Here is a 22,413-nt window from a genome sequence, read left to right on the forward strand (position 1 = left end):
TATTGTGTATCTTCCTCATTGGCTACATCCTTTTGTTTTGCAATTTAAAAATATTTTCTAAGCCAAACGTATACCATTAAATCAGGAGGTTCTGAACTGTTTTCTTCCTTTTCTGAACAAATTGATCGCTTATATACAGAAATTGTCCTTGGGTTTTCTTACATCTAAGAAATTGTTTCTTTCCTCTCTTCCTCACTGGTTACAAAGAAAGAAAGGGCTATTATTTTCCTGGCCTGAAAAGAAATATGACTGAGAAGGGCAGTGGTTGCATAAGATCTATGTACAGTCCTGCTGTTTGCATAACATCCCTCCAAGAATAATTTTGCTAATGATACTTCAGAGGGACATAAAAAAAAAAAGCTTTTCGCCTGCCACACATTGAGAAACCTTCTCTTCTCTCCCCTTCCAGATGTGAAGATTTTTTAGTCTGTTGGAGTTTAAAAGGGAAACAGTCATGGTAGCCATTTCGGGCAGCTAGATGGAGTAGTAGATAAGAGTGTTAGATTTAGAATAGGGATGACCTGAGTTCAAATCCTTCCCTAGACAATAGCTATATGACTCTGGGCAAGTCACTTAATTTCTCTGAGCCTTGGTTTCCTCATCTGTAAAAGAGGTATAGCAATGGCTTTTACAGCACAGGATGATTCTGATAATCAGATGAGATAACATGTAAAGTACTTAGTAAATCTTAAAGCACTACATAAATTCTGGCTATTATTATTGCTATTACTATTATTTTTATTATGCCCACTCCTTACATATTCATGATTTCACAATACCTAGATTTGAGTTTCTGTATTTCTCTTTTCCTGGTGATTTATTCTGTCCCCAAGGACAAGCTCTTAATACTTGGCAATCGATAAGTATGAGTTCCCAGAAATCTTTGGATTAGTAAATCAAGGCAAGCATAATTTCAAGTAAGCTGTTTACCCCAGAACATTTCCCAAGTCCAAATGAATTAGTGCAGAGGGGCCAAGAGCCCTAGCAATATCCTGCCTCCATGGTTGGAAGCACTGATGGGACAGCATGTAAATTCTGCATGGACTGGATGAATGACCCTCATTTCTCTTAGTTCTCATGAGAAGCTGTCAAAAACTATAAATTGGCTTGCAAGATGCCCTGGCTAGATAAAAAGTTTTCTTAAAAGCTGTTTGGTTATAGAGAAGGGAGGGAGAAATCAAAGAAAGGAATGAAGGAAAATGGGAAATAGGTTCCAAGAAAACATTATTTATCTCATATACAATTCATGTCTCTGTGGGATATTTAAAGTGACTCAAGTGTGATACTTAATCTGGCTAGTATTGACTTTTCTTGGAAGACTGAATAATTCCCATTTTGTTTCTGAAACTAGGAAAGTGAGACGTGTTGGTCCAGCTTAAGTTTCTAACTGTACTTTTCATTTCAAATCAATTAAAAGAATAAAGCAGGTCTAAGAAAAAAAAAAGAAACTAAATGCAAATCCACCACTCCGTTAGAACAAAACAAAATAAAACAAAAACGAAATCAGTTAAAAGGATGGAAGCCAAGCTTACGGTTGCTTTGTTCCCTTCTTTTATGGTGATCCAGTCTTCCCCATTGGAACTAATATCCACTCGATAAGTCTTGACATAGTACTCTTTCTTGGTTTCTTTTGATATGGCTCCCTGTGTCCCAATGGCGGAGACGAAGCGGAGAAGGCCTAGGTCAACCTGTGGCAGAAAGAACACACGGACTATTTAAGAATATTATGGTCAATACATAGTGATTCATAAGAATATGAACTGTAATGAAGTATTCTCTGAGGCAAGGGTTTAGTCATATATAATGAGGACTTATAAATCTACTAGAATGTAAGTTTCATGAGGGCAGGGAGACCTAGCTAAACTCCGAAATACCCCAAACATTCCTCTGTATTCATAAGATCATGGATTTCAATCTGGAAGAGAGATAATCATTGTAAAGTACTTAGCGCAGTACCTGACATGTAATCAGTGTTATTTATCATTATTGTTATTGTTATTTTTCACCTAACCCAACTCCCTCATTTTACAGCTGAGACACAGAAATATTAAGAAACTTAACTAAAGCCACACAGTTCAGTAAGTGACAATCAGAATACACTCGTTAAATTAAAAAAAATTTTTTTAAAAAGTTATGCATGTGCAGTCATGCAGTAAATGTTTTTTAATTGTCAATCACTCAACCTATAAGCATTTATTAGGCAACCACTGTGTGTTGGGTTCTGTGCTAGATAATGAAAATACAAAGGAAAAGTGAAGCATTCCCTGCCACCTAGAAGCTTATATTCTGGGAGACATATAAAAAGGTAGATACAAAATGGATTCAGGTTGATGGGGGATTGGGGGGTGGAGGTGGGAAGGACACAAGGGTGCTACTTTTTGTTAGGGAGAATTTGTCCTAGCTAAAATTATACCTTCCCCAGGAAGTCTTTCCTGCTCCCCTTTAAATCTACTGCTTTAGGGGGCAGCTAGGTGGTGCAGTGGATAAAGCACCAGCCCTGGATTCAGGAGTACCTGAGTTCAAATCCGGCCTCAGACACGTGACACTTACTAGCTGCGTGACCCTGGGCAAGTCACTTAACCCCCATAGCCTTGCAAAAACAAACAAACAAAAAACTACTGCTTTCCCTCTGTTGATTATTTCCAATATATCCTATAAATATCTTGTTTGTACAAAGTTGTTTGCATGTTGATTCTCCCATTAGACTGTAAGCTCCATGAGGGAAGGGACTGTTTTTGCCTTTCTTTGTATCCCCATCACTTAGCACAGTATTTGACTCATAGTAGGTGCTCAATAAATGGTTATCCACTGACTCAGAATGACAATCCCTGCCCCACTGGAGTAGTGAGAGACTTCTGAATTGTTCCTGAGGCATAGCCACAGCCTTTTTTTTTTTTTTTTTGGTGGGGCAATGGGGGTTAAGTGACTTGCCCGGGGTCACACAGCTAGTAAGTGTCAAGTGTCTGAGGTTGGATTTGAACTCGGGTATTCCTGAATCCAGGGCCGGTGTTCTATCCACTGTGCCACCTAGCCTCCCCACCACAGCCTTTTAAAACCTTTCCTACTGGGCTAGGGAAAAAGGCAGGGACTCACCTGAGCTCTCCAAAATTTCCTCTTCAAATAACTTTAAATAACATCTCAAAATAAATTCTAGAGTGGCAGAATTCCCAAAAGGATGGGATGAAACTATTTTCCAGCTCAAGACAATATAAGAGGTTGGCAGGGAAGGTCTGTCGTGCCCACGTGAGAGTAGAGCGCAGGCCAGTCCAGATTGTGCTGGTGTAGGCTCTGCCCCAGAAAACCAGCAGTGGGCCTTGTGGGTGACTGAATTAGCAGCAGCAGGGGTGGCAGATGGGGCAGGGGCAATTTCTGGAGCTCTCACGCCACAGGCAGTAAGGGGGTCTGACGATTGGTCAGAAGGAGATTACGGGGGTCCCTTTGTTGGCACTGAGTGCAGGACTCTGTTTCAATTGCCCATACTTGGATCCAGGTTGCTGTTCTGGGTGGTAGTCCCAGGGCGGGGAGGAGCACTAGTACATCAGACCTTGCAGCCCCAGGGGAGCAGGGTTCCTGGTTACAATTCCAGGGCAGAAAAGAATGCTTGTGGTCACTCACATACCAGAGCGCAGGACTGGAGAGTAATAAACATACCCCTCCCTAGATCATACCACTTCAAAGACCAAAAAACCCCTTTTCTCCTCTTCTTATATTTCTGTATGTGTGGAGACAGAGGCTAGAGAGAGGTGGATGATTCTAGCCAAGGGTGGAGGGAAGAGAAGCCTCTGATCAATTCTATAAACAGGAATACATAATTTCTGGTGCACAGGGGAGAATAGAACTGAATGTCTTATAAATATATTAGGAATGCCATACAAATATAATTACATTTTCTGAGTGCCTCAAAGTACATTTTAGATATCACTTTATTATAATTCATTTTACAAATGAGAAAACTAAAAGAGAGTGGTTCAGGGCCTCCCCCTAGGTCATACATTGGACATTGGTTTGGTCTAGAATGGAATAGACATTTTATCTGGCCCAATTTCATTCTCATTCACTAGGTAGCATTTTGCTTCCTGTCAAAAATAAGGTGCCACATAAAGAAATAGCAAGGATTTGGAAGGGGTGATGAAGTAGTATAGATTTGTACTTGGGCGTGAGGAGAGGGATAAAGAGAGCACAGCTTTCTGGGCATCCTCTCATCTCCATCTTTCTCTCATACATCTTAGGTAAGCTATCAGTTATGGCATCTGAAGGCAAGAGCTACCTAGCTGCTGAGTTTGAGGCAAGGAAGCTTCTCTTGTAGGCTGTCCTATCCATTCATTGAATGCATGGAAGTAGAAACCAAGTAGTGATTTCATTCCAAGGATCTGATCATTAGCTGTAATAGCTGACATTTATGTTGGACTTCAAGGCTCACAAAGCCCTTTCCATACATTATCTCATTGGATCCTTACAACCATGATCTAGGTAGGTAACAAGGCTGGTATTATTCTCATTCCAGAGAAGAGAAAACTCAAGATCCGAGAAATCCAATGACTTGCCCATGATCACACAGCTAGTTAAATATCAGAGGCTGAATTAAAACCTGGGTCTCCCCTGACTCTATGCTCAATTCTCTTTCCCCTTACCCCAGGTTGCTATTTTTTTTAAATGACCCTTTCATGTAGAAGCTTTATTTGTTCCTCCATTTTCATCGTATTGTGGAAAGCATAGACTGAGTCAGGAAACACAAGTCCTAGAAACAACTTTGCCACTAAATGGTCATATGACTTTGGAGGAGTCATTTGCTGTTTGAGTGCTTCCACACCTGCAAACAAGGGAAGTGGATAGTTTCTAAGGTCCCTTTCAATTCTAATGTTTGAGTGTTGCAGTTAAACATCATCACAGATTTTGATTTAAAAATTCTTTTTCTAGTCTTAACAAATAGGAATATTCATAGCTATCATTTATAAGCACTTTGTGGTTACAAAGCATTTTATAAATTTTCTCATTTTATACCCACAACCACCCTAGGAAGTAGGTGCTATTATTATCTACATTTTATAGTTGAAGAAACTTAGGCAGGGGGAGGTTAGGAGACTTGTCCAGGATCATGAAGCCAAGTCATGAGTGACTGAGTCAGGATTTGAACTCAGGTCTTTGTGACTGCAGGTCCAGTGCTCTATCCATTGCTCCACCTAGTTGTCTTAGAGCAAACCAGCCAGTGGGTTGTTACAAATAAGGGAGAAGTTTAAATCTGCTTTTTAAAAAAATGCTTTCCATTTATTTCTACACTCAATCATTTGCAGAAATTTTAAAGAAATGAAATCCAGATTTGTGGTAAATATGTTTTAAAGGGTACAAAACCTTAATTAGACATCCAAACCAGTGACAATTTATAGAACATTATAACAATACATTTATCATTAAGAAAGGGACTTCTCTTTTGAATCTTGGTCTCTGGCCATGATAGCATAACATCCTAATTCATAGGGTTCCATTTAACCTATCCAATTCCTATAGACCAGGAGACCTTAACTTGGGGCCCAAGAACTTGTTATTAAAATATTTTGATAACTATGCGCCCACAAAATTGGTTTCCTATGCAATCCTATCTTTTATGCACTTAAAAAAATTATTCTCCAAGAGGATTCTGGGAGGATGGCAGATTAAGGCAGGAAATTACCTGGCTCTCTCAAATTCTCCCACAAATAACTTAAAATAATGCTTCAAAGTGAACATTAGAGTGGCAGAAATAATTAAAAGTTGGGTTAAAGCAGTTGCACAAATAACTTAAAATAATGCCTCAAAGCAACATTAGAGTGGCAGAAATAATTAAAAGTTGGGGGAAAGCAGTTGGACAAATAACTTAAACTAATGCCTCAAAGCAAACATTAGAGTGGCAGAAATAATTAAAAGTTGGGGGAAAGCAGTTGGACAGCTTAAGACAACTTGGGAGAATTTTAGGAAAGGTCTGACTTCAGAATGGTGGTCTGGCCTCATAGAAGTGCAGATTCCTTGGGGGTAGATGCTATAAAGTCTAGAAGCAACAAGTCCTGGGGATATCTGTTTTGGGCTCATAGGCTCAGCTTCAGGAACCTTCATCCCATGAACAGTTTGGGGGTCAGAGGGCTGATTGCAGGGTCCTTCACTGGTGCTGGAATCCAGACCTCAATGCACTGACCAGACATAGTACCAGGCTGGGGCTGTGGGCAAGGAAGAATGAGCACAGGAGCGAGTGCAATCAGAGAGGGCTGGGTCCTGCTGACTGTAGTCACTCACAGTAGAGCACAGTCTCTGGTTTTGGTTCCAGGGTGAGCTGAAGATTGCAGCTAGGAGGGACTACAGGGAGTAAGAGCTTTTGTGGTAACAGCATTATTGTGGGTTCTGGTGATGGATCATGGGCAAAAAGAAGTATCTGAGGTCAGGCCCCAGAAAGAGCTCAGAAAATAACAGCACAAAGAACTGGAAGCCTGAGACATTATCCCCCCCACACCTCAGGACTCTTAACACAAACTTAGCCAAGAAATAAGCTGCTAAAAACAAAATAAAACAAAAAAGCAACAGAGAAAGAACAAGACATGGATAACTACTATGGTGATTAGGAAATAAGAGGGCAAGGGGATAAAATAAGGGAAGGACACTTAGAAGGGTGGGTAGATTATGGTATAGGATGGTAAAGGGAGAGGATAAGGGAGGGATTCTTAGTAGGGGTGTAGGTTAGGGAGGCAGTAGTTAGAAGTAAGAAGGAACTGGGTAAAAAGAGAGGGAGAGAAGGATAAACAGGAAAAATATGATGGAGGGAAGTGTAGAACTAGTAATTATAACTTTGAATGTGAATGAAATGAACTCATCCATAAAATGGAAATAGATAGCAGAATGGATTAAAAATCAGAATCTGACAATATGTTGTTTACAAGAAACACATTTAAAAGTGAGAGATACACATAGAGTAAAAACAAAGGACTGAAAAAGAATTTATAATGCTTTAGCTTATGCAAAAACAAACAAACAAAAATAAAACAGGGCAGCAATCATGATCTCAAAGTTAAAGCTACCATAGATTTAATTAAAAGAGATAAATAGGGGAAACGACATTATGATAAAAGGTTCCATAGATAATGAAGTAATATTAATACTAAACCTATATGCACCAAATGCTATAGCATCCAAATTTTAAAAGGAAAAGCTAACTGAATTATGGGTGGAAATAGGTAGCAAAACTATAATAGTGTGTGGGGGGGGACTTCAATCTTCTCCTCTCAGAACTAGATAAACTAAAAAGAAACATTTTATTCTGAGAAGGGCTCCATAGACTTCACCAGATTGCCAAAGGGATTTATGACCCAAATAAAGGCTGAGAATTTTTTCTACAGGCCAAGAATATATTTCCATTTTATGCAATGCCTGGCCAATGAAGAATGACTGAAGTCTTCAAGCTCTACATTTTTCCTGGAGGTCCTTGAAATAGTTAAAACAGCCAAAAGTTACAAGCTCTCTCCTAAAATAAATGATCTGTTATTTGGGGCAGACTGACTTCTATTTCAATATCCTTGTCACAGACAAGTCATTTTGAAGTTATACAGTACAAGAATTCCTCCTCACTTTCAATAGGACACTATCTTTTATCTCACTCTAAATATTTCAAAGGTGTAAAATCTTTGCTTTCTACATTTGCTCCAACTTTAGGAGAAAAAGGAAAGCAACTTTGGTATACAACTTATTTCTTAGGAGACCAACAATAAGTTTTAGAGATTGGATGGAGCAAAAGGGAAGGAATGGGAAGAAAAAACAGTCATATACTATACCAAGCAACAAACATGAATTCATTCAACAAATATTTATTAAGGGCCAAGCTAGGGGCAAAGCAGTCACCGAGTGCTGAAAGTTAAGAATTTTAGGACAGGATTGAACCTGGTTCTTTGTGTATCTAGGGCCAATTTTTTTTAATAAAGTAAAATCCTTACAAGAAAGCTTAATTCTCCTTCTCACTCATGTCCCTTTTCCCACAAACTCTTTCCCTCACACCATTCTCACCAAAAAAACAAACAAACAAAAAAAACCCAATCAAGCAGTTATGTACTAGAAAAGTCCTAGACACCAAGAACCTAGTTATTTTAGAGGAAGAAATACTTGACTGTTGGTATCCAGTAATTAAAGTAATAGATGCCAAAAGACCCAAACATTAATTTCCTATAAGCACATGCTAACATAAATGTTCCCAAAGAATATTATGTGAATCCTAGAGAATCAACTAAAAAATTACTTGAAACAATTAACAACTTTAGCAAAGTTGCGGGATATTAAATAAACCCATATAAATCATCAGCATTTTTGTACATGACCAACAAAACCCAGCAGCAAGAGATAGAAAGAGAATTTCCATTTAAAATAACTGTAGATGAAGAACATTATGTGTGTGTGTGCTTTAAATCACAACCAACAACAAATGGTAAGCAATCATAAAGTACAATTGACAACTCCTCTTCAATCTTTTAATCAATCCTGCTGTACTTTAAGACTGGGTTCACCAACCAGCTGCACAGTTTCAATTTACCATGTTGGAGGTCCTTGGAATTTAATTTAATTTCCCTTTTAATCTTATTGCTATGGGGGTCAGTAAAAAAAAAAGACAACCTCACAGAGTGATCAGGGAGGGACCCTGAACTGTAGTACCAAATAAGAGCACTCCCAGCACGCCAACTGTACAATATGGCAAAATTTCTAAATAGTTGTACCTTGAAGTTCTTCCCAGGCATTCCATCTTTGGTTTATGAACTCTCTAAAGTAGAAAGAGGAGATAGTAAACTTTCATTTTCATAAGCGTTGTATCATTGGTGTCCATTTTGGAAATATCTTTTTACCTCCAGAAGAGCTTATGCCTGAATTTTTCTTAAAATAAATTCTTATTGCTATCCTATGTTTTATTGGTATCATTGCTTAAGTTTCTCCATGTATTCTTCCTCCTCCCCATCCCAGGCAGCCAGCCCATGAAAGAAAGAATATTTTTAAAAGAAAAAAATAGAAAGAAGAGAAAAAAATCAGCAAAAATAACCATTTAAATGGAAAAGAAATCTGACAATATATGCAATGTTTCACACATGTAGACTTCCCACTTCTGGAGAGGAGTGGGAGTATGTGTCTTTACAAATCTCTTCATTGGGGTCAGGCTTCTTCCTTGTAATTTTTATGCATGAGTAACAGTGATGAGATGTAACACCCCGTCCATCCTTTCTTACAGCTCCAATTCTTGTTTACTAATAGCTAGCATTTATATAAAACTTTAAAGTTTGCAAGGCACTTTAGATATGCTATCTCATTTAATCTATTATTTAAGCATCTGAAAACCTAGTTTGCTGTGGCATCCTGGAGGGAAGGTGGCTTTAGAAGGCTCTGTTGGTTGAGTACAAGCTGGGGCAGGAGCTACTGAGGTAGAAAGGCTTTGAGAACTGAGCTCTAAAAGAATTGCATATCTTTAGTCTTGAGGACTAGCCCTGCCACCTTCAGAGGAGGTTGCTAATAGAAGATTGGTTACCATTAAAAAAATTGTTTTGATTAAAGGTTATATACTTCATTAGTAAATATTTTAAAAGTATGGTGATAAGTACCATAAAGAACATAATTTTCACCACTGCTATATTAGTCAATAGATTGGCTGTCTTTATGTCACAATAACCAGTTGTTAATCAGTTTGGTTCAACCATCTATCAGTCAATCAATCACTTAACTACAGACCTATGATTAAGTGAGCTTGTTGCCTGACTTAAACAAAGCTTCACAGGCTTTGTTCTCATGGAACTCCAATCCTAAAAGGGAAGACCATTGTCACATTGTGTGGGATAACAGCTGGAAAGGGTAAAGGCATAGCCCATGAAATTTTAAAGCTTGCCCTGTGTTCATTGTCCCTTTCAGACAATGACAGAAATTGAGCAACCCATCTTATCAAAACCCAATCAGTCTTTCTCTAGTTACAATTTCCTAATTATAAAGGAATATCATCATTTTACAGCTGCTTTATTTTTAATTTTTAAAAAATGGTGGTGATTTCACATTTGAGTTTGATGTACTTCTGTTTTGAATTAAGGCTTATAGTGAGGGGATGTGGTGATGAGAGGCGGGACATGCGGAACTGAACATCAAATGCATTCACTAAAATTATTGGATGTTTCACTCTTGTGTGTGTGACAAACATAAACATCTGGTACTTATCTTATGGTATGTAAACTATTTTTCTGAAGTTTATCAAATTCTTATTGAGTTCTGGTGGCCATTCAGTGAGTAAGCTTATATTGTAAACATCGCTGACCAGACAAGGTGCATGGTTCCCAATAGCAGTATTGAATAGCACTTTGGAAGATGGAATCTTTGTCAGTATCCTATCATCACTACAGTCAACTGTAATCGAATAGCCCTTAGTGGACAGTATACACACAAAAAATGGGGAAATCCCAAGCATCTCATTTTGGGTGTGGGAGAAACATTGTCCTATTAAAAGAAAACAGCTGTCCTTGCTTACTTTATCAGGCTACTTGTAGCAATTCCAAGGGAAGGCGCTGTGCTATAGCATAGCTGTGGGCTGTTTGAACCCCACTGCCTTGCTTTTTGTTGTAAGATGCCTTTTTCATATACAATAAAAGTGTACTTTATCGTTATGGCATTGTCTTAGTAATGACAGGAAATGCATTCCCAAGATAAAGAGAAACAAGGAGAAGCACGCACATTTTACTTGGAATCACTTCGGGACAAAGAAACACATTTAGCATTGTACAGTAAATCATATAGCAAATCTTTGCAAACTGGTGGTTAAACACCAGCATGCAGCCTGTGAGCCGTGAAATGAATATCATTGCCTCCTATAATAATACATAACTAGCTATTGGTCATGTCAGAATGGAGAAAGCCTTATTTCCAAAATGAAAATCTGTCTTGCTCAATAAAATACTGCCCATTGAGCTTGTGTTGGCAAGGGAGCAGTTACCAGTTTTTAACACCCCTGCTGCAGGTCTATCCAACAAGCCTGAGAAAATAAAGGACAAAGGGCTGGGGGCTGATTAAAAACAGGAAGAGATTGTGTGTGTGTGTGTGTGTGTGTGTGTGTTGTGTAGGATTTGTTTTAGAGCATCTCTTGTGACTCAAAGGACTGCTTAATTCGTCACTTGACACTATAGCCCAAAGTAAATATTTTTAGACAATTGTCTCATTTCCTTAGATAAACCACATGTTTTCTGATAAAGACATAACCTTTGAGAATTTTTGCTATTCTGGGATCTCATACCCTAATTCACAGCACCTGAGGTTTGTGGTGTGTGTGTGTGTGTGTGTGTGTGTGTGTGTGTGTGTGTGTTTTCTTGAGCACCATCTACTTTTAACAATGACTGCCTTGGATCATGACCCTCACCTTAAGTTTTAGTGCCCATAATTCATTTTCTCTTTAAATATTTCATCAACCTGTTACCATGTTGCTCTGATGAGCTGTTCCTTCTTAACTTTCTTGTTAGGAAGGCCATTCTGATTTCCTTGGCAAATAATAATGAACTCTCACAGCCATTCTCATTCACTCCCCACCCCCAGCATGGGAATGAGGGATTTTGGTAGTTGTCCAGAATAAAATATGTCATAATTACTGTAACCACGTATAAGTTTTGTTTTGGTTTAAACTATATTATCACTAAGAGAAGGAAAAGTCTACAAATGTTTTAGGTTTACTGTTGAAAAGCAAAACGGCATGCATGGTGCATGGGGAAAAATATAAACAATGGCATTTTAGATAGTGTTGGATTTGGAATAAGCAAAAACTGAGTTCAAATTGTGTCTCAGACATTTACTAACTATATGACCCTGGCAAATCAAATCAAATAACCTTTCTGTGACTGAGTTTCCCCATCTGTAAAATAATGAGGTTTGACTCAATGGTCTCTAAAATCCTTTTTTTAAATTTTATTTTTTTTAGTGAGGCAATTGGGGTTAAGTGACTTGCCCACAGTCACACAGCTAGTAAGTGTTAAGTGTCTGAGGCCGGATTTGAACTCAGGTCCTCCTGACTCCAGGGCCGGTGCTTTATCCACTGCGCCACCTGGCTGCCCCTATCCTTTTATATTTTGTCGCTAATATGGGAAGCTAAACATATCTTTTTTTTAAAAACTCTGGGTCATTGAAAAATAAAGTCACCAAAGAACAAGACAAATACAATGTCAAATTTCATTGAGTGCCTTATGATTTTAACTCCCTGGACTGGACACTTTGCCCTAGTTAGACAAACACAAAACCTTTGCTATGATGGAACAAATCATTGGTTGCAAGAAAGTCTTGTCTAATACTGAGCCAATCCCAAGTGACTAAACAGATGAATTTTCCTACAGAGAGAGAGAGAGAGAGAGAGAGAGAGAGAGCAAAAATGACAATTTTGGATAACATTTGGGAATCAATATGAGAACATGGATTCTTGGGGGAAAGAAGCCTTATTGAGTGTTCCTGTGCTAAATTCAAAAAAAGATGAAGAGTAAAGAAAATAAAGTCCCTCCCCAAAGAAGACCTGCCTTTCTGACAGATAAAAGGAGATAATGCTTGTGTGGGCTGGGCTACCTCTGGATTCATTGCACATTCTCTCACTCTTATGGTAATTTTTTTGCATAAATCAGAAGCAACTAATTAAAAAAGAAATATTTAATTCTGACATGTTCTTTGAACTGGTGTTCCATCTGGTTCTGTTTGAATAGTAAAATCTGCTGTAGTTGTTAAAATTGGCAAGCAGTACAATGGCAAAAAGAAACAAAAGGGACTCAGGGCAGCAGGTTAATACACTAGCATTTCAACTTGAGACATTTCCAGAATTCAGCTACCCAAATCACTCCAATATGGAAGCCATAAAGATCAAATGTGAAAGAGAAGAATGCCGTTACTGGGGTAGAGACATACGACCACTGGTCCCCATTAGTTCAGTGTGATATTTATAGCAGTGAGCTTTGAAAGGACTTTGGTTTGGAGGCAGTGTATGGGGGACGGTAACAACACCCTGAAATATGCTCAGTGTATTTCATGGAGTGCATTCAAGGCAAATACAATAGTGAAAAGAGACTTCAAATATCCAATTCACTTGTCTACCTGAAGGGGATCCCTCTACCCCACCCCTTCCATATTTCTGGGAGAAATATAATTACAGCCAGAAAAATCAGACAAATGCTCTATTCTAATTCATCTCTTACTTAATAAACCTATAAAACCTGAACACCAAGATACAATAAATTCTGATAACAAAATGGGAAAAAAAATGTAATAGTATTGGGGTTTCTATGGACTTCAGGATCCAAGTAATCAGCAGCAGAGGCAATTTGAAACCTCTGTGCAGCGTTGAACAGAAAGACTGATTAAATCCCTGTGCTTTAGAAAAGATTGTTTTACATCTTCGAGAAGTATAACTACTCGTAAAATATTTTTTCCCTTTAACATTAAATCCTTTGCTTCAATACTATATTAACTTGCAGATGGCTATACCTAAGGTATGCATAATAGTCTGGTCAAAGAGGGGACATTTGAATAGTCTTTTTCTGACTAAGATACTTGGGAGCCCTCACAGAGCAATAAATGATTCAGGAACTTAATACTTTTAATTAACATTTTTTGAATACTTATTTGCAATTTACATTTAATTTTAAACCTGAGCTTAATCCTCTCATCTGGAAAGAGGACAAGTATTTTGAACAGACCGAATATAACCCCTACAAGCTTGATTAAGAATTTGTTTAACTGAAAAAACTCCATAGCAGCAATTACAAAACTGGTGTGTCTCTAAGAGAAGAAAATAATTATACTACAGTGTTTTTTAAAAAAGAAATTTTTAACAAGCTTCAAATACATATAAATGTGAAGTGAGTCTTCAAAGTCTCTCAGTTAAATGCTTTATGTGAAAGTCCTGGCTTGTTTTCTTCCTAGATAATGGCCTTGTCCTATTACTCTGGGTCCAATCCTAACAAGAGCCTCCTTTTATGCATAACCCCTATTAAAGGCAAAGAGAGTTCTGCACTCAGAACTAAAGGGAAAAACAACACACCAAGAGTGGCCAATTATAGGTAAGTAGGCCTTGTAAACATCACAGGGGCATATGGAACAGACACAGCTGCTTACTGAGATATGGTTTTAAGCATCCAGGCAAGCAAAGCCAGTCCGCTACTCTGAAGTAGATTGTGTATGAATCTTTGTCTCTTGTTAGCTGGCTTTGTCAAAGGCAGAGGAAGTAGCAACAAGTAGGAAAAATGATCATTCACTCATTCATTCAAGAAATATGTATTGTTTGCCTGCTCTTTGCAAGGTATTGTGAGGAAGATAATATAATAATTATAGAATATAAATAATATATAAATATATATTATACATTTATAAATAAATACATAAATATATATTGTAAATTTATAAATAAATAATATGTAAATATAATAAACCAGGATCCTTGCTCTGAGTGACCTTGCAGTTTATGAAGGGACCTAATATAGCAGAAAGAACATTGGATTTCTGTCGGGGATCTGGGTTTGCATCCTGGCTCTGCAGCTTACTACCTAGGGGAGCATGGTGGACAAATCACTTAACCTTCTGTAAAATGAGGGAGTTAGACTAGATGGTCTCTTATATCCCTCCAAGCTTGTAATCTACAATCTCATGATTTGATTGACTGGGTGTGTGCAAACGAGAAGCAATAACTCAAAAGGACTCAAGGTTTCAGACTGGTTGACTTGGAGAAAGTGGTGTCATTGATAGTGTTGGGGAAGAGAGAAGCAGCCACTTTGGAGGGAGAAGATGACACATGTTGGGTTTGAGGTGCTCATGGAACATGTCAACTGACTTTATATGGAGATAGAGATTTAGGAACCTTTACATTCAGAGGGGGGAGCTGAAGATAAGGTAGTTGGTGAGATTGCCAAGGGAGAGAGTATAGGAGAGAAGGAGGAGGGTGCAGTCTTGGAAAAAAAAATGCCTAGATTTCAGTGTCCCTCCCCAAATATTACTTTGCTAATCACACTTTGCTTTTTATCCTTCTTTTTATCTGACTTACATAAATCTACATAACATCCCACAGTTATGTCATTCCTGAGAGGCAGTGAGGAACAGAGGATAGAGAAGTGACCATACAGTCAGGAAGATCTCAGTGGAAGTTCCTCCCCTGACTCATGATGACTATGTGACCCTGGGAAAACTCCTTGAACTCTTAGTACTCTGGAAAACTTTCTAAGAATAAGTTACAGTGAGTGCCAACTTGCAGTGGCAGTTTTCTCATTATTACCAGTGAAATCACAGATGTAGCCTGTATCTTTATCTCAATAGCTAAAAATTTCTACTTTTTTCAGATGAAAGAAATCAGGGGGTTAATAATTGACCAGGCCTTTCTCAACCTCATCAGTAAAACAGCAAGGATGCCCGCTGTACCCATCCCTTAGAGACATTGTGAGGCTCAAATGAGATAATGCATGTGAAAGGTATAAAGTACCACTCGAATGGGAAACATTCTAATCCGACCTCTAACTTTGCTAAGTCATTTGGGTAATTATGGCCAGAATTAGTTCTGCCTGAGTTACTCAGATTGTGGCTATTCTGGAGTTCTGACTTTACTGGCATATAATGGAACTTCCCTTTAGCCATCTCTGCTGCCCCACTCCCGCAACTTCTCCAACCTACCCCTCCCCTCCCAATTCAATCTAACTGTACAACATTGAACAAGGGATGAAAAGTCCTTTGGCAATCTTCATGTGCCCCCAAGCAAGGGATCTGATAATGCTTATCTTGGCATTTGTAACTGCAAATACTAAAATTGGTCATAAAATTTCCAACCCTTTTTAAAAATCCACTACTTGACTCCAGAGTCTTTAGTTGTAATGTTTCACTGGTTAACTTCATGCTGTGCAAAGAAGTATTGCTTTTTATTTGTGTCTTAATTGACCCACCATTAACTTCACAAATGTATCCTCTCCCTAAACTTGTCCCAATAGATAGTATATAAAAAAGAACCCATCAGTTTTACTATACCCATCATAATTTTAATGCTTCACTCAAGTTTCCTTTAGCAATTCTTCTCCTAGTTGCTTCTCCCCCCCCAAACATGTAATTTACCAGCCTGTCAATTCATCTCCATTTCTGTTCTTTTAGATTTACCCCCATGTTCATTTCATTTTTCTCCAGTGACTTGATAAAAAATTCATTCCAATAGTAAATATTTGATGGCTTACACTATTCCTTACATTGGGAGCATAGGGTATGTGTGTGGATGGAGGTGGAACAAAGCCATAGACTAAGAAAGAATTTAGGGGTGTCGAGTTCTAATCCTGTTTGTTGTTGTTGTTGTTGTTGTTGTTTGGATTATGGAGAAGACAGATCAGTTAGTCTTTTCCAAACACTGGTGTTCCCAGACATAGAGGCAAATATACCTTCTTCATAGTCCACTGGGGTTTTAAAGTGCTTTAAAAAGCATGAAGGTTCAGGAAAAATGTTAAATAATAAAACACAGACTATCTTCTTTCATTTTTAAAAGCCTTTTCCTGGCCACTGCACAAAAAAGTTTCAACTGATCTGTTGGCGAGTCTCCCAAAGAACTGAAGGTAAACAAATATTTGTGCTCAAACAACCTCTGTCTTTCCCAGCATACACAAAATGGTTTATTTATTATGAGTTTCACAGTAGGTCACGCCTGTAACTTCCCCCGCCCCCCCTTCCTACAAGCTTGGTTTCAAAAACAAACATGAGGATGGATTTATGGAACTAAAGACTTGCAGATGGGGCAATGGTCTCCTTCAGACATTTGGCCTGTGAACTTTGACAACATCCTTTTACACCCATTTTCCATGTACTGAGTCCACCCCCCCCCCAGATTGGTTTTCCTTTTTTTTTTTTTTTTTTTTTAGTGAGGCAATTGGGGTTAAGCGACTTGCCCAGGGTCACACAGCTAGTAAGTATTAAGTGTCTGAGGCCGGATTTGAACTCAGGTACTCCTGAATCCTGGGCTGGTGCTCTATCCACTGCGCCACCTAGCTGCCCCCCCTTTTTTTTTTAGTGTTTTTTGGTTTTCCATTCTTAATGAGAGTTTTATTTGCTGATTGGAAATTTATGCGTCTATGCAGGTTTATTTCTAGAAAACATATTCACTGGGTATTAAAGATTGCTCAGATTAGAGGCTGCCACTACACCTAGGATCACAATGGATCCAGCCCTGGAGACCCCAAAGAAGAGAAAAAACAGGCTACCTGGGTGTAGCTGGTTGCCAAGAATTATGTATAAACAGCCAGTCTCTGAAGAGATGCCAATTGTTCTTGAGAACAGATGAAATGAACCTCTTCTTTTAATGTTTGGTCTATTATATTTTCCCTCATGGAAACTGTGTTTGCTATGCAGCTGAGAAGTTTACACTTATTCCTTTTGAAGATTATGCTTAAAGAATTAAAAGTGCACACACAAACGTACACAAAGAAGTCATGTTCTTTCAAAGAAAAACTCCCTAATAATGGAAATTGGAATGTGGATTATAGCCTGAGGGGCACAAGCAATGCCTAGGCTTTGGTTAGTGGGAGAATAGTGGCATTCTAAAATTCACTATGATAACTCCCATGACTGTTGTGCTTAGCAGTTTCCAAAGCACTTTCCTCAGGCCAATCTTCTCAGGTAGGTAGTGTAGCTGTTATTATCCTGACATGTCTGACCATGCCACGCCCCTACTCAATAAACTTTGGTGGCTCCCTAGTACCTCAACAAGCATTGTTGGTAGAGTGGGTAAACAGGCAAAAGGTGAGGCAGGAGAGAGCAATGTCACAAAAACCCAGAGCAGAGAGTAGTTGGAAGGACAGGGTGATCAACAGTGTATAATATATCAGATAGGTTCTGGTCTCCCCAGGTGTTAATATCTTCCCTTCCAGATGACCTTGTATTTAACTACATTTGCATTTAACCTGACTGTAGTTATTCCATATATATTCCATATGTATTTCTTTTCTCTCTCATAAGAATGTAAGCTTTTTGTGAGAAGTGATCTCTACATACTTTTTATTTATTATTTATTTCTTCCCAGCTCCTAGCACATTGCCTTTTAGCACACAGTAGGTGCTTAGCAATTGCTTGTTGGTTAACTGATTGATAGATGATTGTTTGACTTTCTGGATCATTTACTTTCTGGATACAAAGATGGAGATAAATAGGTTATCTACCCCTCATCCAAACTTCCTTGTCTTCTGTTCAGGGTGTTACCATGTTTCCAGTCTCCCAGGATCACAATCTCAGAGCCATCCTCAACTCTTCCTTCTCCCTCACCTCCCCCCATATCTAATCTCAAATGGTGTTGACTCTACTGCTACAACACCTTTTATATTCATCTCCTTAATAATCATATGGCTACCACCATAGTTAGGTCGTCATCACCCCTCACACTTGGCCAATTACCATAGTCCCTAATTGATCTCCCTCCTTCCTCTCCCTTCAATCTAACCACTGTATAGTTGCCAAAATCATCCTCCTAAAGCAAAGATCTGACCAGGTCACTTCTCTGCTCAAGACTCTCCACTGGCTCCCGTTAGTTTCTAGGATAAAACACAAATTCCTCAAATTGGCATTTGTATTCCTTTGTAATCTGCTCAAAGGATCAAACATTTCTTGTCTTCATTCACTCAAGATTTTGGCCCAGCCTGCCATCTTGTTCTTTCCCAATATTGAGTCTCTGCTGCCTTCTACCCCTGTCTCTTCTGTTGGTGAGTGCCATCCACAGCTCCATTTTGAGGAAGGGCCCAGATCAACCACCTTTTATTCTTTGGACTTTGTGTACCCACAGGTATCCTCTTCCTTGCTACCTCTGCCTCAGCTTCCTCCAGCTTTTTTCCTTTTCATGTTCATGTATTTCATCTTCCCCCATTAGAATAAAAGCTCCAGGCAGCTAGGTGGCGCAGTGGATAGAGCACCGGCCCTGGAGTCGGGAGGACCTGAATTCAAATCTGGCCTCAGACACTTAACACTTACTAGCTGTGTGCCCCTGGGCAAGTCACCTAACCCCAATTGCCTCACTAAAAAAAAATAGAATAAAAGCTCCCTCAGGTCAGGGACTACCTGTTTTTTACACTTGTGTTTCTATGGTCAATATTTACCACAAAGGCCTGGCACATAGTAAGGACTCAGTAAACACTTCTTGTTGAAGTTCCAATCTTTGACCCCTTAGAATCATTAGATCCTTTTTTCTTTTCTTTTCTTTTTTTCCTTTTGCAGGGCAATGAGGCTTAAGTGACTTGCCCAGGGTCACACAGCTAGTGAGTGTCAAGTGTCTGAGGTCAGATTTGAACTCAGGTCCTCCTGAATCCAAGGCTGGTGCTTTATCCACTACGTCACCTAGCTGTCCCAAATCATTAGATTCTTGGAAGGTTCTGCTCATTTGTTCCTATAGGAAGTGCTATTCAGTCTTTCTTCTTGTTGGTACTTTCTCCTCAAATTATTTTGCATCTACTTTTTTGTTCATATGTTATCTCTTCTAATGGAATATTAACTTTTTTAAAACCAGAGACTTTCTTCTTTTTTTCTTTTTGGTTAAATTTCCAGCTTCTATCCCAGTGTCTTGTAAAAAATAGTAACTAATAAATATTTGTTTAATTGAGTTGAAATAAAGTGAATGAAAGTGCCAACATTTAATGACAGATTTAATAAGCTGGCTCACGATCTTGCTTAGCTGGTTACGGACAAAGAGATTTTAATTAATATGTATTTTGTAGGGGCACTCATGAATATTCCATATCCTGATATTATTGGGAAAGGCATTTTAAGGTAAATAAACAAGCATATACCTTGGGTGGACCTTCCTGCAAAACATTACAATTCATGTACGGGAACTCACTTTTATTATGGAAATTCTTGATCAATGCCAAATTTCGGGAAATATTTGAACCCAAAAGGGGCATTCATTCCTATACTTTTTACATCATTTCTTGTTTCTTAACAGACCTAATAAATTGCAGAGGTGGGGGGAGGTTTGAGGAAAATGCCTGCAATATTTGCTTTTCTAGAAGAAAATTCATTTATTGTTCCTTTCATTGATCCTTGCTTAGTGGAAATAACATTATAAATGAACAAATGTATCTATGGATTTTTCTTCACATGGAAAATGATTTTTCGAAGAATAGATTCCTTTATTTCAGGTGCTGTGATTAGCCAAATTCTAGCAAATTAGACCTGAATGTCTGAAATATTGGGAACCATTGGATCTAATGCTAAGGATATAGGTAGTGTGTGCATGTGTGTGTATGTGTGCATATGTGTGCACTCACATATGTGTATATAAGTAGAGGGCTAGGAGTAGGGGGTAGGGTGGGAAATGGTGGTGATGTGTCTTGTTGGGTGAATACAGCAGTGAGTGGCTTCATTAACTGGTTCTGGACATTTCTTATCTTGATCTACTTATTTCAGGCTGGCAATTGTTTCATTTCAATTTTTCATATGTCACCCTCCCTGATGCTCCCATATATTTGACTCAGTGAGAAGATCAAAGCTTCCCCTTCCTTTACACTCTTTTTTCATTCTCATATTTCTAGCATTTACCTCTATAATAAGCCTTATATTTCATTTTAATGTTGTGTAAAATATTCTGCTCTTGTCCCTTTCCTTCTGCCTGTATATACCAATGAAAGTGCTAGTCTGTGTCATCATAACTTATTTCTTTTACTGAAAAGGGGTTTAGTGTCCTTTGGCATGGACTCAATGCCAACATATCAAGAATTACAGAAGCAAAAGAGCAATATACATGACCTGCATGTCTGGAACAGAAATATGGCTTTTTATAGTGTTTTGTTTGCTGTTATGACCTACAAAATGACCCTAGCTAAGGATTTAATTTGATTTTTCCAGGAAGAAAAAAACAAGGAATAGATGATAGCTGCTATGCTTTTGGGTAAGTACAATCAACCTATCAATTACTAAGAATCTATTAGGCTCCTGCTACAGTATAGGCCAGGCATTGTGCTAGGCATCAGGGCACTCAAAGACACAAATTCAATAACCTTTGCCTTGAAGGATATGATGTTCCAATGTGGGAAAGCAACAAGCTATACACACACATGTATACAGCACATATACGGTGCATGTCACAAAGGTCTTAGTACAATTTTAAGCTTTAGTGGCTTTGTTTTTATATCTAAGCTTTAATAGCTTAAAACTGCACTAAGACCTTGGGGACATTGTGTTTGCGTTTGTGTGTGTGTGTGTGTGTGTGTGTGTAGCATGTGTTACATATTCTGGACTATTCTAGTTGAAATATGTAATATATTATATATATACTGGACAAATCTAATATTGCATATGTGTACATACAGATATATTACATGTAATATAAAAATATATTCAATACTTTTATAAAATATAAGTATATTAAATGTAAATTTATGCAAAGTAAACAAAAGATAGTTTCTTGGAGGTAAACACTATGGTGGATAGGGAAGGGAAATCAGGAAAACTTCCCATGGTCCTTGAATTTAGCTATAAGGGGGACTAGGAATCTGAAGTACTTAATGGTAGGTAAGCCTATGGTTCAGATTATAGGATCAAAAGGTCTCAGTTCTAGAGGTGGGAAAAAGACCTCTGAGAGCATCTCCAATGTCCTCATTTTACAGATAAGGAAACTGAGGCCCATTTTACAGAGAAGCGACTTGCCCCAAATCACAAAAGTAGTAAGTGTCACAGGCAGGATTTGCAGTTGTCATCTACTTAGAAGATTGAAAAGACCATGAAAAGACTTTTTTTAAAATGTAGGGTTTCATCTTATCTCACCTTAGGCTGATATGCTTCTTGACAAACTAACTCAAAAGAAAAACATGAAAAAAGTTTCAGTGTGAAACAGTAGGATAAAACTTGGGTGGCGAATCTTGATGTGGGGCAGGGGGAGAGGACAAAATAAAATTGGAGGGGCAGCTAGGTGGCACAGTCTATAAAGCACTGGCCCTGGATTCAGGAGGACCTGAGTTCAAATCTGGCCTCAGACACTAGACACTTACTAGCTGTGTGACCCTGGGCAAGTCACTTAACCCTCATTGCCCCTCCAAAAACCAAAAAACCAAAACAAACCAAAATAAAATTTGAGTCATATGCCACTCAATAGAAACTACAAATGTATTTTAATGAATTCCTAATTTTGAAGAAAAAAGTCTTTTTAATATCTAGAAACCCACAATACCATATATATGTACATATATATATATATATGTATGTATGTATGTATAGGTATTTCTAAAGAATCACAGAATTTTGTGGGTTGGAAGACCTATGAGAAACTGTCTAGTCTAACCTCTCAGCCAGGGCAGGAATCAAATTTATTAAAAGGGATAGAAAAGAATAAAGGAAATGTGGAACTATTTATTGATTTTGATGATAGTTTCCCATAATGTATTAAGAAATTAAAAGAAAAAGTGCTGAAAGAGGGTTTTTTTTTTTCCAACT

General features: G+C 38.3%; 1 protein-coding gene across 4 annotated transcripts in view; it reads right to left on the bottom strand.

The window, feature by feature from the left end:
- Positions 1-22,413, bottom strand: part of NRP1 (neuropilin 1) — a 184,008-nt gene that overhangs the window by 51,177 nt on the left and 110,418 nt on the right. For all 4 annotated transcript variants that reach the window (XM_043965789.1, XM_043965792.1, XM_043965791.1 and 1 more), the window contains one exon: positions 1,533-1,688. In XM_043965789.1, the coding sequence (XP_043821724.1) occupies positions 1,533-1,688 (156 nt within the window). The remainder of the gene's footprint in view (positions 1-1,532; positions 1,689-22,413) is intronic.

This window comes from Dromiciops gliroides, chromosome 5 (assembly GCF_019393635.1).
Source record: "Dromiciops gliroides isolate mDroGli1 chromosome 5, mDroGli1.pri, whole genome shotgun sequence".
Lineage (NCBI taxonomy): Eukaryota > Metazoa > Chordata > Mammalia > Microbiotheria > Microbiotheriidae > Dromiciops > Dromiciops gliroides.